General features: G+C 36.7%; 2 protein-coding genes across 2 annotated transcripts; one reads left to right on the top strand and one right to left on the bottom strand.

Annotated features, from left to right (window-relative positions):
- Positions 1–249: 249 nt before the first annotated feature.
- LOC139150449 (tRNA 2'-phosphotransferase 1-like) lies at positions 250–8,629 on the bottom strand. Its single transcript, XM_070722825.1, has 11 exons — positions 8,471–8,629; positions 6,762–6,855; positions 6,222–6,391; positions 5,223–5,322; positions 4,771–4,940; positions 2,943–3,041; positions 2,274–2,346; positions 1,181–1,237; positions 824–931; positions 565–624; positions 250–464 (listed from the first exon to the last, which is right to left on the bottom strand). Exons 1-10 carry the CDS (start codon positions 8,624–8,626, stop codon positions 593–595), a joined length of 1,059 nt encoding a protein of 352 aa, XP_070578926.1. The 5' UTR covers positions 8,627–8,629; the 3' UTR covers positions 250–464; positions 565–592.
- A 123-nt stretch (positions 8,630–8,752) lies between these two features.
- Positions 8,753–17,747, top strand: LOC139150450 (sororin-B-like). Its single transcript, XM_070722826.1, has 6 exons — positions 8,753–9,076; positions 12,613–12,689; positions 13,234–13,293; positions 14,227–14,401; positions 14,675–15,132; positions 15,485–17,747. Exons 1-6 carry the CDS (start codon positions 8,821–8,823, stop codon positions 15,563–15,565), a joined length of 1,107 nt encoding a protein of 368 aa, XP_070578927.1. The 5' UTR covers positions 8,753–8,820; the 3' UTR covers positions 15,566–17,747.
- The last annotated feature ends 1,907 nt before the right edge of the window (positions 17,748–19,654 follow it).

Raw genomic sequence — 19,654 nt, 5'->3', positions numbered from 1 at the left:
CCTCTGCGATCCTTGTGTTAACTCTGTAGCGTGAAGCACAATGTTCGATTTCCACAAAAATAAGTCTGTGAAATTTTTGTTCACAACCTTGAGCTTCAAAACAAAGTCCCACAGGTGGTGCACTAAAACTGTATCATAAAAGTTTGAGTCTTAATATCTGTTCCTGAGGCGCACCCTACCTCAAAGCTTACTAATCGGAGAAAATACAAACAATGGCTAAGGTTTGTGATGTTGAATGCATTTGTAAAATAGATTAAACCCAGAATTTGAATGGACCATGGTAAAAAATAAAACCATGTGCACAAATGCAATTAGAAATGCACATTTCCATACAAGATTGTACATGTGGGTTTGTATGTTTCACTATCATGTGATCTCTGGGGCGTAGTGAGTCGAACACCTGCATGTCCTTTATTTATTCCATTATCTGATAACTTTGCATATTGTATCAAAAAACTCGATATGTCAGATACTAGTATGCAAAATAAACAGTAGAAGAGTGCATCATGTCTAGCGTCAATTTACTTTACAGAATAGACAGTTTCCATTAAGGCTATTGTATAGGTGAACGTGAGTGTCTGTTGTCATCAAGCTATGATGTTGCTCCAAGAGGAAGTTTTCTTCCTGTAGAGAGACAAAGGATAAACTATTACGTGATAAAATACTGGAAGTATCATTTGTGAGAAAATGATATACCATTTTTCAAGACCTAGTGCATTCTTGTCATGTGCATCAAAATCACTGTAAATGTTTCACATTTGGTATCTTGGACACATAAAACATTCACTTGTCATCATAATGCTACTACAGTAAAGATACGTACGTGGATGTAACTGTATGGCATCTTTGATGTATTTTGGTAAAATTAATCCATCTACATTGCCACTTGAAAGGATCACATTGTTTGCAGATATGAAGAATTCCAGGCCATCTAGAACAAAATGTATTGAAAATTTTGCTCACGAACTTGTGTTAGAGAAAGATTTTAAATGTTATCTATGGTAGTTGATGAATAAGGTGTGAAGAAAATTGTAATAGCAGCCACGGGAATATACAAGATTCTACATGCAAATTCCATTGCTGATAGGAGTATACATTTATCATTACCTTGATGTGTAATTGTTACAATTCTATGTGACTACGCTCACAAATGTAATCTACATGTCAAAAGTAAACCCACCTTCAAGGGCTTTCTCCATATCCAAAAAAATAAGTACTTCACAGCTATTCCTCATTCCTAAAGAAAAACATAAATGACCATAAATTTAGACATGGAAAATACTTATGAAGATAAAAGTGAAAGTAAAATAAAGCAGAAAGTAACTGTTCCTAGCCTTAAGCTGTGTGAACTCAATTTTTCACTGTCACCAGTTTTGACAGCATTTTTTCAAAAATGAATACCACCAAACACAAGAGAGGAACGTTGGAATCCCTGTACATTTAGTGGCTTTCAGAGTGTAATTTTAAGATAGCACCGCATGGTATGCACCCTATCGTCTTACAGAAACCCCAATGGTATCTCATGAGAGATTATTGATTTCAAGGGTAACCACATGGGATTTCTATGGGATGTATTTGGAAAGCGATGTTACATCAGTCATATTTGTTTCATGACATTGTGACAAATACTATCCTATGAGGTTATTACGAAGATACCGTAAAGGATGCACTTGGACATTGGCGCCGCATACCGCCCTCCGCTTCACGTCGGGCGATACGCTGCGCCAATGTCCTCGTGCACCCTTTAAGGTATTTTCGTAATAACCTTATTATTATACATCTTACATTGGTGACTGGGGCATCAAATTGTCAGAATAGTAGCTGTTTTCGTACAATGTCAACAATTTTTCTTCCAATTTACAGCGCAAGTGTGGAACGCTATCTCGGACGCGCTTCTGCAAGTTCTGGATTGTGTGTGTGCACTACACACGTACGTACAGAGCGTGCGAGACATGTTCTGGCACTCGTCCAATGAGTCTTTTGAAACCGTTCAACAGTGAACGTGCAGATACAGCCGCGGGGGATGGGGTGCCTTGAAACCGTACGTGTTACAGAAAATTCCATACGGCTTTTTTAACGCACGCAAAATTCTTTTGTTCTCGATTGTAGATGTATAATAATATGTGTTACACTGCATAATATCTAATCCCAGGATATGAATAATGTCATTATTTATGAGATCACAAAAAGTAAAATCACATGCAGTCGTCCCAACCAAGCACTAAATTGCAAAGAGTTTTGCCCAACAAGACTATCTCATTGTACATTCTTACCACTAATGACACCCTCATCTCCTGGTACTCCTGGTGCAAAGTGAATGTGATTTCTCCTCATTTTGGACAATCCCTGTGTAAGTATGAAATCAATGAGAACAGATACACTGCAGTGAGTAATGATGACATCATTTTTTGCTTTTTAGTTAGAAATTGAAAAAGATGCTTGCACTATACTATAACATGATGAAACACACTGTTTTTGCAATGTGGGTCAATTGCTGGCATAATTCTGATTTTGAACAGAACTCATTGGACAGTGGAATTACTGTTCAAAAAGCTTTGGAATCAGTACAAGTCTTTGGAACAGGCTTTTGACATGAGTAAGTCCACTTCATCGCAAGACTGAGGTACGTGCCCAGACAAGAAAAATATCATAGTTATGTAAATAATTCACTTTTCCCATTCATGGATCAATGTAACAAAGAAATGCAATATTGCAAACTTTTAGATAATCTCATTATCTGTACACAGATAATCTCATTGTCTGTACACATATAAAGGTTTATAAAGGTTCTTATAGAATGCATTGAAATCTTTGAACTCCTACATCGATTGAATACAGAGGTCTGATCCTGAACTCAAAAGAGACAGTCTTTGCTACATATGTAGACTCCTATATTCAAAACAAGTCCTATCCGATAACAAGGAAATGTGAAGGAAAACTACCTGTTCCCTGATTATTTCCCATGCCTTCCAATATGTTCCATGGGTGACTGTTGGGTACTGGGCTGGATCAGTGATTGGTGTCAACTGCAAGCCTTCAACCTGAAATATTTGGAAAAACTTACAGCTCAGCATTAATGAACTCAATTTGCAAAGTAACATTCTGTTTGCGATATTAACATTTTATTGAATTGGTGCAATTTATCGTTAGAGACTGAAAATTGTTATATTTTATTTGTGAAGGTTTCTAACTTCATAGAGATCCAAAATATTCAATTGGTTGATACTTGTTATTTTGGATTAGGATGACAAAAACTTGTGCTTGCATCACTTTCAGGACAATAACAATTCCTTTCAAATGATCTTCCACATTAACAATAATCACTAACCTCTACTGAAACAAATAAATTGTCACTAAGCCTTGAGAATGTAGGAATCCAGTTGAAATATCACAACATTTACTAAAATATCCTGTAACACTACTGAGAGATTAAACAGTTAAGTTACACTTGAGTGTTTGGTGTATTTGAAAACATCTGAAATTTCTAATGCTATTCTAACTCAAATTTCAACAAGAAAGATACTATGAAATAGATTGATGGCACACTTGAATATTAGCTTTATACTTTTCATAATTTATAAACAGCTTTCTATCATGCATATTTCATCTAGAAATAATAATCCTATTCCATTGATGGAAACGCCAAATTATATAGAATGTTTGACGTCTATCAAGTGATCCTTGTCTAAACACTCACACCAAAATATACACCAGTACATCAATAAATGAATGAGCATTAATAACACAAGCTGTATAGATAATTGCTGCTCAGTCTATATGTACTTTGTTAAAAGGAACCATTCCTTGTATGGAACCTTTGTAAAGGAGCTTTTGTATATTCATGATGACATTTCATGTAGAAGAAATTTATCATTTTTCAGTTGATGTTGATAGCAATCAACATTATTTCACAAATCATTTATGTTATTCTGTCTGTCTCATACACACAGCACGTCTGAAGTAAATCATATTCTTACAGAAAATGTTAGATTTGCTCCAAGTCTGTCAATATCAAGACACAATAAATTGAAGGGATGAACTTCGGCAGACTGTCAGGCTAGGTGGTAGGCTGGTGCTTAGATCGTGGGGTGAACACCTTGCCCCACAGACTTGTGAACCTTGCAGGATTTGGGTTTGGAATAGTGTAGCAACCATTGAATTACATGATGTTTCTTTATTACTCTCATTATGGTAAGTTTTATTTCAAGAATGTTCAATGCGGTAATTTTTTGACTTCTGTTTCTCAAATCGGGTACATTATCAACTTGTCTAAGTCAGACTGACAACCATGCATGTATGGAACACGGAGGCCCATTACTACTGCACTGTGTAGTATGAGTGCTATGTCAAGCCTAATTTCCTGATCATTTTCTGCATGCCTATGCTCATCTATAATCATGCAAAGACCAGAAAACATCCCTTATCAAGTTTAGATAACTATCAGGTACTAATTAAGATTACTTCTTGTGGTAAACAGTTTGCTACGGAAGTCGAAGTCATTGTCAATCATTTGCTTACGTACTACGCCTATGTCAGCAAACGGCCAGATCGCTTGTGACACTAGAGGGCATTTGCAAGGTACACCAGTTGCTTAGCCAGAGAGTAACTGCTCTGACAAGACAAGCCAAGCGACTGGGGGCAGTCTAAGAAAATGTGAACACTACTATAAGCAACAGAAAAACAGTAGTAACCACCACCATTGACAATGTGTCTGTACATCATTGACCTTGTCAATAAGATCAATAAACACTAGTGTTTCAAGTTGCTTACTTTTATGGTGTGGCCCTGATTGGCACAAATCTGTAATTTGTTACTTTCTGGGTGATTTCGGAGACAAAATCTTTGTTTGTCATTATTTTTGACAATTCTTTCGATATCTTCAGTTGTGTGTACTTTGAATCTCTGAAGGGCCAGGATATCATCAACATTAATGTAACCTCCTGTAATATAAATGAAAAAATACTTTACACTTAAGTATTTGAGATAGAACAAGTGCATTACAATCTCTGATTTAGGATTACTGAAAGAATTGCATGCAGTATTTGAAGATGGCAGTAAATACCTGAAGTCTGAAGGACTGCAGAAATCTACTCAAATACAGGTTATGTTGACAAAAATCTTAACAAAATCACCTTGCAGATAAAACTCATAATTTTTCACATGAAATGAAATGTAGTATTCATTCAAATGAGACTCTCATGATAATATTGATATATACAAACCTTCGTCAAATGTAAACCCTTCTTTTTCAGCACCATGTCTTAAAAGCCATGACAATGACTTGCTAAGCTTAACGTCATTATCATGAGAGCTATGAAACGTCTGCAAAGAACAATGTAAAAAGTGCATGATCATGAATCAATGATATTGATCAAATGACAATCTGTATCTTTGGTAACATGTTACTGTGGATGGCGGGGTTACCATTTACTGTATCACAGTAAGTGAGACTACCCACAATTCCCCTTGATTTGTGTGATCAGACATTATTTGCTAAAGGCTTCTTCAATTTTATCAGTTTCTGAACAATTTGAAACTTAAAATTTGATTTTAGAATTATTGGTTAAACTATGGTCCAAAATTATTGATTATGTTTAAAGTTCAGGAGTAAATTGAATAAGAATTTCACGTTTGAAGGTGCTAAAAATTGTACACTTGTCAAGGTAAAGTTATCAGCAACTAAGATGGTCTCATCATACCACCTGTCAGACATGCAAATTTCCTTTGTTACTAACATTCAAAAAAATCAATACCCTTTCTTTTGCCAATATAGATGCAACTTATTCCCTTAGTTTCCTTGAAAATATTGCATATGGCTGTCAAAAAACTATGTTGACAAAATCACAAAATTGCTATCTCCTCCGCAGAAAAGGGGTTGATCTTCTCATTATTCACAGTGAGAAATTAGAGAATTATGATTATCAAAACTATGGTCCCAGAATTTCGAAATATGGACCAAGCTGTTCTGTATACAGATGAAATTTGCTTCAGTTCAGTGAGTGATCTCTGTGTGTACAGATCATGGAGAATTGTGGGTGGTCTCACTTACTGTGTGTATGTGACTATAGAATCCATCCAGGTCAACACATCATAACAAGAAAAAGCTGAATGACACTGTTCTGTCCAGCACTGAATCAATCCGACTCATCGTAGTGTACAGTACGTACAACCAATAACACATGCTGGGATTTCCCTGACGATAAATGTTTTCTGAGACTTACTTTTGGGGTATAGTTCTGATTTGCACAAATCTGCAGTCTGTTATTCTCGGGTTGATTTCTCAAACTAAATCTCTGGCTGTCATAATTTTTCACAAGTCTTTCTATATCTGCAGCTGTGTATATGTTGAATCCACGTACAGCGAGGATATCTTCCACATTGAGATATCCTCCTGTTATGACGACAAAGAAACCGGAATTTAGTGTTAAGTTCTTTGATAGCCTGGTGAATCCATGTTATCTTGTCTTTAAGACTGATCACATGGCATAGCCATTTGAGAATGATAACAAAAGTACAGAAATAAATCATGGATAGGTGGTTTGCTTACACAAACCAATCCAAGAGTGAACATGAAAGTATAGGAACATGAGGTTTCTGATAGAAAAACAAAATACTGAACAGTCTTTTACATAACAGTTTTAATGATATCTAAATTATATCATCATACAACTGTTGTCATGATTCTCGTTTGATAACTGAGAATTATTGATAAGGCACACAATGCAATAAATGCCATTTCACCTTGAAAATGTAGTTTATACCTTCATCAAATTGAAGACCTTCTTTTTCTGCACCTTGTCTGAAGAGCCAGGACAGAGATTTGCTGAGTTTAACATCACGGCCATCACGAAAACCCTTGGATGTAAAAAGTAATGAAGAATTAATATGTTTTCGTTACCAATTTTCCTCTATTTCACATCAGTTCATCTTCTAACTCTTTTTCCCTTACAATGTCTCAACTAATGATGAAGACAGTGCTGTCAAAATCAGTTTATTATTAATAGCCTCCTGCCACGACTGCAGCAAGTCAGGAATTAACTCCGTGCTTGGAACAAAATTATTTTAGAAAGTCGATCCTTGGGCGAGTTTAGTCTATCCAGATTCTCACCCTTCCTTCTTTAGCCGTGTGACCTCTGCCACCTCTGCGTTTTGACCATCCGTCATCTGCTGCCGAACTATGTGAATGTGCAAGTTGCCAATGCAATGACATTGGTAAGATCTGTCTCCACGTCGTCTGTCAGTTGTTTGTTCGAAACGTGACGCCATAAAACGCCCAAAGATTGAAATTTAGATGTCACTTATGAGTTCTCTCAGGCAGTATATATTAAAGCCTCGTTTATCGAAGAAAAGCTATGTTGGTAACATGTTACTGTGGATGGCGGGGTTACCATTTACTGTATGTGACTATAGAATCCATCCAGGTCAACACATTATAACAAGACAATGTAGAATGACACTGTTCTGTCCAACACTGAATCAATCCGACTCAACGTAGTGTACAGTACATTTTACCAATAAGACATATGCTGGGATTTCCCTGACGATAAATGTTTTCTGAGACTTACTTTTGGGGTATAGTCCTGATTTGCACAAATCTGCAGTTTGTTATTCTCGGGGTGATTTCTCCAACTAAATCTCTGGCTGTCATAATTTTTCACATGTCTTTCTATATCTGCAGCTGTGTATATGTTGAATCCACGTACAGCTAGGATATCTTCCACGTTGAGATATCCTCCTGTTATGAAGACAAAGAAACCGGAATTTAGTGTTAAGTTCTTTGATAGCCTGGTGAATCCATGTTATCTTGTCTTTAAGACTGATCACATGGCATAGCCATTTGAGAATGATAACAAAAGTACAGAAATAAATCATGGATAGGTGGTTTGCTTACACAAACCAATCCAAGAGTGAACATGAAAGTATAGGAACATGAGGTTTCTGATAGAAAAACAAAATACTGAACAGTCTTTCATATAACAGTGTAAATGGTATATAAATTGTATGATTAACATCTTTTGTCATGACTAAACAGCTTTCGTCGTGATTCTCGTTTGATAACTGAGAATTTTGATATGGCACACAATGCAATGAATGCCATTTCACCTTGAAAATGTAGTTCATACCTTTATCAAATTGAAGACCTTCTTTTTCTGCACCTTGTCTGAAGAGCCAGGACAGAGATTTGCTGAGTTAACATCACGGCCATCACGGAAACCCTTGGATGTAAAAAGTAATGAAGAATTAATATGTTTTCTTTACCAATTTTCCTCTATTTCACATCAGTTCATCTTCTAACTCTTTTTCCCTTACAATGTCTCAACTAATGATGAAGACAGTGCTGTCAAAATCAATTATTATTAATAGCCTCCTGCCACGACTGCAGCAAGTCAGGAATTAATAACTCCGTGCTCCAACAAAATTATTTTAGAAAGTCGATCCTTTGACGAGTTTAGTCTATCCAGATTCTCACCCTTCCTTCTTTAGCAGTGTGACCTCTGCCACCTCTGCGTTTTGACCATCCGTCATCTGCTGCCGAACTATGTGAATGTGCACTGCCACCGCGATGACGTTGGTAAGATCTGTCTCCGCGTTGTCTGTCAGTTGTTTGTTCGAAACGTGACGCCATCGTTAAAAAAACGTCGAAAGATTGAAATTTGGATGTCACTTATGAACTCTTTCAGGCAGTAAGCCAGGTTAATCCAAGTATAGCTGCATGTGTGAGCCCTTTCGGTTTCACATTTATTTACTTGAATTATTTCAAGCTCTGGCGAAATCAGAATAACCTTTGACCCAGCCTTTGAACGCACCAGCGCGACATTGATGGCGCTCCATGACGTCATAGGAGTGTTACGTTCGATGCGCGGTTTATTCAAACTAGGCAGCCATTTTGGTTCGAAGTCCGCGTTTTGGGTTTTTGTCAGGGAAAATTTGACTTTCGTGTGTCCAATTAGCCTAAAACTAAACTCATACCGCTATAAAACCAAAGACGTGACTTTTAAAAGAATGCCACCAAAAGCACGGAGTAAGGTGAAGTCTTCCAAGAGAAATGCGGGCATGAAAACACCTCGTGGCCACGGTGAGTGACAATCATGTAACGCGAAAGTGTTGTTGTTTATAGAATTTAGAAATCAATGCACATCTCCCACGGTAGCCTTTTGTAAATTCAGTTTAAAAAGTTAACACTGTTCATCATTATTGCCCCTTCAGCAATATTCTAGCAAACAACATTTTGAAATACCAGTTACATGATACTGATATACGTTGCCGTAAGTGTTTCGTTGTGGCGCAAGGTATGCAAGAATGGGGCTCTATGGACCGTTGCAGGGCTGTGGTGGAGGCCGTATAACGCCGGGAACACACAGACCTGTACGCAGGGCTAGAATGGGGCAAATGGATAGATGCCTGCAGCGTTTCGCACAGATGCAGTGCTGTAGCAAATTTTGCTAGAGTATGTGGGTAGGACGACGGCTCTGGGTTTGCCGTCCGACCAACTTACCCGGGTAAAACCACAGGCCCACGGAACGTTTCGGAAATCGTCGTCGGATGGGAAGTGACTGACACTGACTGTGAGGCCGAAGGCCGAACCTCGGTACTGTATAAGATTACCTTATACAGTACTGAGGTTCGGCCTTCGGCCTCACAGTCAAGTGTCAGTCACTTCCCATCCGACGACGATCTACGAAACGTTCCGTGGGCCTGTGGGTAAAACCTCGAGCTATACAGCTGCAGCTACTGTTCACTGGTGTCCTGATATAGAGTCGTTGACACTTTATAAGGGACAGAGTGAATGAGTTTACCGTAATTCATTATATTTGCTGCAGTTCTGTACCCGACTTGTAGACTACCGGCGGAAAGTTGTTTTCAGCGGAACTGCAGCAACGTTAGGATGTACATGTTGCAGTTGTATCAGTCATATTGCTCCCACGATAACTTTGTAGGTTTGTGTCCACTTATCTTGACTCTGGCCTCTCTAATGTAATATTTAAGCAATAAAGCACACCAAGCAATGGTATACCACAAGATTTTGACCAGTTCACGACATATATGCACGAGCAATAGTGAGTGCGAGCTGGTCAAAATCTCGTGGCATACGGTTGCTGGGTATACTTTATTACTATTGTATCATAACAGACAGTATATTGAAATTCTGGGATGAAATGTCAAAAGATGATAAATTGCACTTGCTGAGAGTTTGCGCGTGTGCCAACCATGGTCTATAGCCAATATACCATGGTTCTTTTGACGTCTCAACCAATTAGATCACTGCATTTGCGCCATCAGTATGATACCGTGGTATATGTATTATCATACATGCTATAAAGGATATAAACAGACAGGCATGGTTGCTATACCCATTTTGCATTCATAGCTGTTGCAGAGCTGCTTGCTTAATGCTCTCAACTGTTCATACTCGATCGATTTGAAATCAAATGCTGGCGCAGCACGAGTATTTTGACCTGATTTTTTGGCGGGTCCCATAACTTTCGCAAAGGGATGAGGTTATGTTTTAAAACACAAAAACACACCCATTTTACACACTCAAGCCTATGTTTTACATCAACCACCATACTTAACTTAAACATGAACTTTCTTCAAATCGTGAAAACCTGCGCCAGCTTCTTTATTTTTAAATTGAAAGTGTGCCATACACCCTCCCTTGTTGAAGTGGAATGGCCGAACAGTGGAATAATATCAAGAAGTGACAGGTGTGATGTGATTGAATTTACGAGTCCGGGAGACGAGATGAGCCGCAGCATTTTGAAATGATTGTAGGCCATCCAGCTGAGTCTTAGTAACACCATACAGGAGACTATTACAATAATCAAGCTGAGACGTAATGAATGCATGAACCATCTTTTCCGTTGTAGTTTTGTCCAGTAATGGGCAGATCTTGCCAATTCCAGATAGTGCGTAGAAACCTTTCCTGCAGACATGAATAATATTTGTCTGCATTTTCCGCATAAACGATGAAATTAAAACCTGCTAGTGTTACAATGGCTACTAAAAGTCAATTTATGGCTAAGACTGCAAGATGCAATAACAGCCACATACAACAACAAAATCTGTCTGAAATTTAGGCAGCTATATTGAGTAACAAACCTGAAATCGCGATCAACACTATTGCAACTGGATGAAATACACTAACTACAAAGTTGCTTTTCAGGATTGTGAGATTTTATTCACAGTAGTTATGAAAACAATTACAATTCCAGGGACCGTTATTCAACAAATTAGTATTCGCTCTGACCTGAATGAGTTCATATTGAATGCTTCAATAACAGAAATATTTTCTCTGCTACATGTATTTGTCATTATCAATCTTACAGACAAAAGTCCAGGATAACTTGCATCGTATCACTGATATCAAAGCAATAATAATTGTTCATGTTTGACCGATTTACATGATGATAGAACATCCCATTGTATGGGGAAAAATAATAATTTGGATTATAATTATGAATTTTAAGTTCTGATTTTTGAGAATTACTTGAATGCCTACTTGACATCAAGAATTATATCTGTAGGACATGTATAGTTCTAGTTTAGAGAGAGAAATTTTCATACATTTTGAGTACGGATGACAAGTTTTCACTTGCAAAATAACCACTACTGCTATGTGGCCTCCCCAACATGTAACAGCAGTGGTTGCAGGCCTTTATTCGTGTGCAATAATACTTGTTTTATTGTAATTTAAATGGGGCAGATTCGAGGCTGTGTTGGATATCGTGGGAACGAGGCTACCCTTGAGTATCCATTGTTAGCTTTGACTCAACACTGTGTGTCTGTCTCTTATTATTATTATTACTTTGTTATTGTTGTTGTTTAGTGCTAGAGTAGCCAACAGTTACAACTGAACATTTTTAAATTACATCATCTACACCATCGATGATGATGATGATAAATTGATATTGTATTCAGTTATTTATACTTGTTAGACTGCACTTTCCAAAGTGTTCTGTAATGTCAGTAAACAGCTGGCAATAAACTTTTATGGTGTCACCACATGAAATTGTATGGTAAAGTAATGTCAATCTTAAATGAGGTTGCAAGACTGCTTCTAGTGTTTATCTTTCACTTGCCAAATTCATAGGTTCTGATTTAGGATTCCAGATAGTACATGACAATAGTGCAGACCATTTGTCATTATTGATTACTTCTTCATACTCTGTGTGTTATATATTTCATTTTTCATTTGGAAATTTGTCGTTTAGAGAAAATGTGACACACTTGTGAATGTTGTATGGAAATTCAAATACTGACAAGCATAAAACATTGTACCAATTTGACGCTTCAGTACATCATGATCCCAATAAATATGTAGACGTTCTTTGTCCCATGGAAACGGTTGTAAATAAGAAAGGGTACCAATATATAACACAAAAGATTTTATATGTTTCTTTCCAAGATCCATCACTTTCCCTCCTGTTTAGCTTGACTACTGAGAGAAAGAGGATGTTTACCTCGGACAATTAAATACACTTTCAGTTTGCCTGATAACAGTGTAAAAATAGATAAAAACAATAGTCATAAAAGGTTTCGCGAGATTCATCTCTCAATACAATTGAACATTATGAACTCAGAAGGGGTTTATGATCATATTCTTTATTTCAGAATCCTCATCCGACGAAAAGGATCCTTATTCTGCTAAAGTTGTGTTGCACAGATTATCAAGTAAACGCTTTTCTGTGGTAAGTCTCTTGCTCCAAACAATGCAGTCTTTAAACTTTTCAAATTTGCAGCGAGAATTTTCTGAGTTTTTTCATGGGAAAGCATGTAAACAAAGATCAATGTTCTACCCACAGCAATTATAGAGTGGTGGCCGCCACTCTTTCATTTTTGGTAAACAATAGAAATTCATTACCATAACAATTATATTTATTATTATGTAAATTAGCCATCACTCTACCAGAAAATCCTAGGAAACACTGAAAGATGAAAATAAAATGATGAGACAACAATCGTTTGTCTGAACTAGCAACTCCTTAAGTGTTATGCAAATATGAGGAACCTGATTAATTCAAAGGAACATCAACTACAGTGATATGATTGAATTCCTTGCAGCTGGATGACTGACTGCTTATATTCTCTGCTGATGAAACATATACGCTCCTATCTCATATCCATAATCATTAATATTACAGTTGAGCATCTTGCATTATTAAATGATTGAGCATTGTATTGGATCTTTGCTTCAGACTTCTAAAATATACTTTTATTTTTATACATGAACAGAAATCCAGTACAGATACAGAGGTTGATGTCTATGACTTCAAAGAGAATGATAAATACCTGGTACGTTGTATTTCATTACAGTGTTACTTTTCTTCAATTATATGAAAGCACTTTTCAAATGTCACGATGATGAATCTTTTATGAAAAATGAATGAAATTTGTAACTTCTAGCAGGCTAATCCACTGCATTTTTCTCTCATTTCCCGTATCCTCATCACAGATTCATGGCAAAGCTGTTTTAAAAAAAATTAGACATAATTGTGAGTTTATTGAGTGTTAATCAGTGATCAATTTGCAGAAAACTGTATCTCAGTATGAAAGCATGTTATTCTGGTCTAATTACCATAAACATTCACTGACACTGACAAAGTGTATAATCATTGTAACCTTTGACAACGGGGACTGGCCCACTTAAAAGTTTCAAACCAAGTCGTAGAAGAACAACATAGCAAGTGTGTCATTTTTACTTTTCAGTGATTGTTATGATAGTGACAAGTTTGTGTTTATCCTGTTTCTTTTTTGTGATGATACTGTATTTATTACTTTGGATGTTGCTATCAGTATTGCAATAATCCTTTCACAGATAAACACTGTCAATACATATTAGTGAGATACGTGCACAACTAATCACACTTGACAGACCAGGCCTGTGATAAACTATGCAAGGAATAGTATTGAACACCTGGCAAAGCAAGGTGCTCACTATTTATCATACTTGTACCATGATTCTTCATTGAAATAAACAATTTCTATGGTATCTCTTTTAAAAAAACATAAAATACCTGCCTGCTATAGTCAGTTTAAGTCATTTTACCCAAGTTTCTCTGAGGAAAATACTGAGTATTGCAACAATGTGTGCCATTGAGTCATGTACAGACATAATGAATATGACTGGATCAAGAAATCTGTTGAATTATGAACAAGGTACTAATCACCTCTTACATAAGAATTTGAATTACTCTGTTTTGTTACAATGCATGATTGCTATATCAGAGCACTGATCCATATGATGGGGACATGGAAAATAGTAGTGAAGTATACAGTCAATCAGATGGAATGAGATCCCTGTCACAGTCGTCATTGTCATCACCGTCATCACAGGAAATGGATCATGACAGAAGAAAGATCCTTTCGCCAACTAGAGGACAAAGTTTCAAAAGTAATAAAGGTAGACATGCTGACTTTTATTTGCTGATAATATTAAATTTTTTTGAAATTTTCTGAAGAGGCATGGAGTTGATTCTATGCAATCCTGTTTATACTGTCATTCATGGAAAAGTTACTGGGCATTGCAACTTGGCAAGGTATTATTCTGTATCAAAGTTTCTAACTCAAATAGTGATAGTGTAAGCTGGGTCCTTTTTATGCATCCTATGAAAAAGCAGTTACATCTTTTATCACTGTAGAATTGTAACATTTGTTTCTCTGTTTTCCAACTCAGAATCTTCAAGCACAGGAAAACAGAAATATAAGAAGACCTATTCATCATCAAGGAAATCAAGTAACAGCTCTATCAGCCAACAACCAAGCCAAAATGACAGTGGAATGTTCATGTCACCTGATGTACAAAGAATTATGAGACTTTGTGCCTCAGATGCATCAACACCAAGTAGCACAGTCAAAGAAAAACCAGTTGAAGAATCATTATTTGGATTTGAAAGTCTGATGACTCCAGAACCACTGCCATTCTCTCCTGTACATCCTACCTCCCCAACATCTTTCACATCATTGTCAACAGCATCATCATCTGGTGTATACAGCATGACACAGAATTCAACGACAGGCTTCTCTAACCCCAGCATGTCCCCAGTCAAACGCAAGTCAGGGCAAGGAGTGTTTGATATTCCCATTGAAAGGCCAGCAAAGAGAATTAGAAAGAAAAAGATAAGTGCCAAACAGGTGAGTCTTTGTTTCTTTTCACAGCAGAAATCTCTGCTAAGGACTGATCATTAATCCTTCTGTTTTTAATTTTCTGATATGGATCTACTGCTTGGAAAGCTGTATGTTAGCAATATTTAGATTTTGATGGATGATCATATAGAAATTAGGATAAAAGTGATATGATATCTGTACATGTAGTACTTTACATATTAACATTTGTCAAAAGTAAATTTTTCATCAGTGTACACAAGTTGCTAGTTATGTTAGCATTTAAATCCAGACAGAATTTTCAAATTCAAGTATTATTATGGTGTGACTTGAACTGTCATAGTTCTTAGAATGATGTTTCATTCTCTGTTTTTAATTTCAGAAAGTTGACATTGAAGACTGGACTGCCAAGATTAATGCACAGTTTGATGATATTGAAATGCATGAACTTCTTGTTGAATGAACTGATCAAGTCTTTGTCAATATCAAGGTTTACATATAAACACATTGCCTAATATGACCTATGAGAAAAATAAAAAACATGGGACACTTGTAAGTTTTTACCTTTCATTGGGCATTAGCACTGGTACTTTGCTCTAAGATTGTCATGTTTGCTGAGCTGATACAATTTTTTTTACTTTGTTATTTTTTTTGTTTGTTAATGATTAATATTTTGGAATATTTTGTGTCTGAAGAAAAGTACCTGCTTCCTGTATTTTCATTTGCCAGTTCCTCTACAAAAAATGATTTGAACCATAGATCAGGAAGAAGTGACTGCTCTGCTTGTCTATTTGAACTATTTGTGTTTGTATTGTTGTAGCGCAAAACACAGCCATAGAAAACTAATGGCATTACCTAGGCCTGTCTGCTTGTCATGAGAAGACTACACTTTCACACTCGACATCTTACCTGGGTTTTCTCCAGAACATTTTCTGAGACTGTAAATTAAATGAAAATTAAAAATCAACAAAGGCAAAAAATATGGAGGCAAAAGTTTTATTTTTCAATCAGACTTAGGAAATTGGACAAATTGTGTTGCTGCTCTAGACCACTGGACAACTTCATTGTGTTGGAGGGCCGATTATTAGTGTACATCCTATGGGATAAATAGCCTCTTAGCCATCTGCCAGCTGTACCCACATAAAACTGTTTGCATGAATGGAAAGATATACGGGAAAGAGGACTGAATCTACTGGAAACCCCTTTGTTTCCATAATGGCATCTTAATTGATTCTGATTTTTTTTACAGTTGTGTCGTGCTTTTTTTCTCGGATTTTTCACTTTGCCAACTTTCATTTATACCATATTTGAATTCTTATTTGTGACACATGGAGTAGCTAGTAGTCAAGAAAGTAAGATGCATGTTTCTCTTTCATGTCCTGTATGTATTCACCAATCAAGATTATTCTGAAAGTAATGTACCATCAAATGAGTTGCTTTCTCTCTGCATTATCCTTTCCATTTGTTCGCTTTACGGATCATTCATGGATCAATTCCATGGCACGGTCAGATCTCAAAGCATTATGAAATACGACATTTTACCAGTAGTTGCAAATATCTAACTTGAACAAGATTCTAAGCTCTGTAAGACTTGGTTGGCATTACTCACCGAGACTGGGGGCTTTGGAACTTGTGTTTTCCAGGAGAAGCCAACAATGAACATGTGGCAGTCTTAAAATCCAGCTTTCAAATATACTTGAGATGGCCTTAGAGATTGAGCACTAAGTATTTGCTCATATAAGTTTTCCCTCAAAGCAACTTATAGCTTGATCCTTGGTGTTTGTGACAGTCTTAGAGGCAGCAAAAGCATAACAAATCTAGACTCTCACAGCCCCTTGTATGCTAGCCAGCTCTGATCTTCTACCATATGATGATGCAACCAAAATGGTCTTCCTGGCAAACGAGGTTCACTGGGTCAGCCAGGCTATTGGAAAATTATCTATGGAGTTTTTATAGCCAATAGAAGAAATAGCCCCTCATAAGCCTGCTGAGCGAGACTCTGCTCAGATCAACTGTTTAGAGGGCACTAATGGTTGGTGTTTGTATTGACATTGAGGCGCTGTGAGACTTTAAAAAAATTTATTCTGCTATTTAGTTTGATACTGATGCAAGATTAGGAAGCAATTGTCACATTTGTTTTATACCTCTAGGAAATTATCATTGCCTTAAATAGTTGTAATTTCAATAAATGGAGCCACTATTGATAAGTTCAGGCATAGATACCCTGGAGGGTCTATGGTTCAGGTGAAATTATTCTTATGGTTTTACAAAAGCACAAAATAATTGAAAAGTGAAAAATATTTGCAATTACAATTCTGTCATAAATGTTCATAAATTAGAAACCAATAGTGCTCATTGATTAGTAACTGATGTAGGTCTTAAGGTAGAAGCATTTCCACACTTCTGTAAATACTGTACACATCTTGAGTGACAACATATGAATTACTGTTAAAGAAAACGCAAACATTTAAGTCTGGAATATGAGAAGAAAATATGACTGAACAAAATCATGATTGAATTTTTCGTAAAAACTTATTTATTTGTCAATATACTGCCATAAACATGATGAAAGTTGTTCAGCCTCTTGTAATTATTATAGACTTGCAATAAATGGTCACAGTATCTTCACTAGTGAATTTTCCTCATATTATCGTATTCTGTTGTTTTTTTACGTTTCTGTTTACTACAGATACAAAATTATGTAAATAAGTGTTCTCAGTGGGTTAACCAGGATTTAAATGGAATGCACCAGTGTACCAACAAATCACTTGTACAAAGACACACATATGTGTATTTCCCTTTACATTTACAATTTGTGCATGTGTGTTTATTTGTACCATCACCATGTGATCTCTGGCCTAATGAATGTAGATTCCGGAGTAGAACCATGAACAATAGATTGTACGGATTTTCAATCTTTTACAACAGACTTTGGTACACTGCCATAATTGATTATAAATCCATTCTGTAATACTTCTCCTGCACAGCCTATCATTTGCCATTTTCAGTAAGTAAAAAGCACTATTGAGCCAAAACCTATAAATGTTTTCACCTACTCCGCATGTATGTCACAGCGGGTCTTGTGCCAACATGTTTACAGTGTCTGTTTTCAGGGGCCTTCAACTGTTCAAGTCTTTGTGAAAATGCGACTATCATGCCTCGCATTTTAGTTTTAACCAACTTGACCTGAAAAGAGAGAGATGAGCTAGGCAGGCAAAGGCTGAATATTATATTTGTTAGGTACCTTCAGATTGACTTTAAGGCGATCAAGTATCTTGGCAACGGTTGCCAAGGAAAATTTGTCAAATCCACGAAAATAAGAGTTATGCATTTATTGACCTGAAGATGCCAAACAATGGCACCAAAACTAAGCAGACGCATGGTTGCTGGTTATGGAACGCGTGATGTCATAGATTTGCAGATTAGCACAGCATGTTTTTGAAAAGATTAAGTCACTCCAAATTTGCTCAAAATCCCCTGATATTACTCCTTCAAAGTCATGGAGTTGGTCAGCGAAACACTGTTTTGAAATGGCAAAAATCTATTTTGTAATTTTGTAAAATTTTAAATCCTATTCCTACCATATCTCAAAAATTATTGAGAATTTTCTAAAATGCATGCTTTAGCCTTATTTATCTTGGAGATTTCTACAATTTCGGTGAAACTCATTTCAACAGATGAAAAATTGGCCGATTTGAAAGCTTTTAAACATTTGCACTAGAGCAGAAGACGATAGTACCTAGAAAACTATGTATTAAAGTGGTAACAATTTTCAGGTGCAATAGTGTGCATTTTGAACACTGCCAGCCTTGGTGATCGCACACGGGTTGACTCCTTCGGTATCGCCTTAATGGCCAGTTTTACACTAAATCTCCCACACTTCAGTTCATGGATTATGTACAGAAATCCTTTCAACACTTACTGCCTGTAAATTTATTACATACTATCTAGTTGTGAAACTGCTATATGACATTGGGGGGGGGGGGGGGGTTTAGGAGCAGTGACAACATGGCTGAGGAAGCTTTTGCCTGCATTGATATGATGGATGATATTTGAGTTCTGCACGTCTTTTTCTACATCCTTGAAAACTATTTGTAGTGTCTATGTTCAGCCTGAATGTATTGTTTGAGGTTTGCAGAACTTGAAAACACAAGTTACATTATGCATTCTTGATAATACATTATAGCCAAGTAATTTACAGTGGGTGAAACAGAATTTGAAATGTAGCCGGCAAAATCTTACTGACACCCTGTCAATTTGGCAGTGGCAAGTTAGAAATGAATTTGTTGGAATGTCACTGTTACTTGGCTACATCAATATAATGTTGTATTCACCTTTGGCCTATGAGTTCTCAGAAAAATGTACATGTAATGCATTCTTGACACCATATAAGAGAATTGTTATGGGTGACTCAGACCCAAGGGGAACTATATGTACAGCTAATACCCTATAGGCATTCAATATGTGCATACTGTTCCACCAATGACCATCTATGGGTCCCATATGGTCTCAGGACTAACGGGTACCAATCACCAAAAACTTCAATCACACA

The sequence above is a fragment of the Ptychodera flava genome, chromosome 14, assembly GCF_041260155.1.
Source record: "Ptychodera flava strain L36383 chromosome 14, AS_Pfla_20210202, whole genome shotgun sequence".
Classification (NCBI taxonomy): domain Eukaryota; kingdom Metazoa; phylum Hemichordata; class Enteropneusta; family Ptychoderidae; genus Ptychodera; species Ptychodera flava.
The sequence above is the reverse complement of the archived record's forward strand: the minus strand, read 5'-3'. Positions and strand labels throughout refer to the sequence as shown.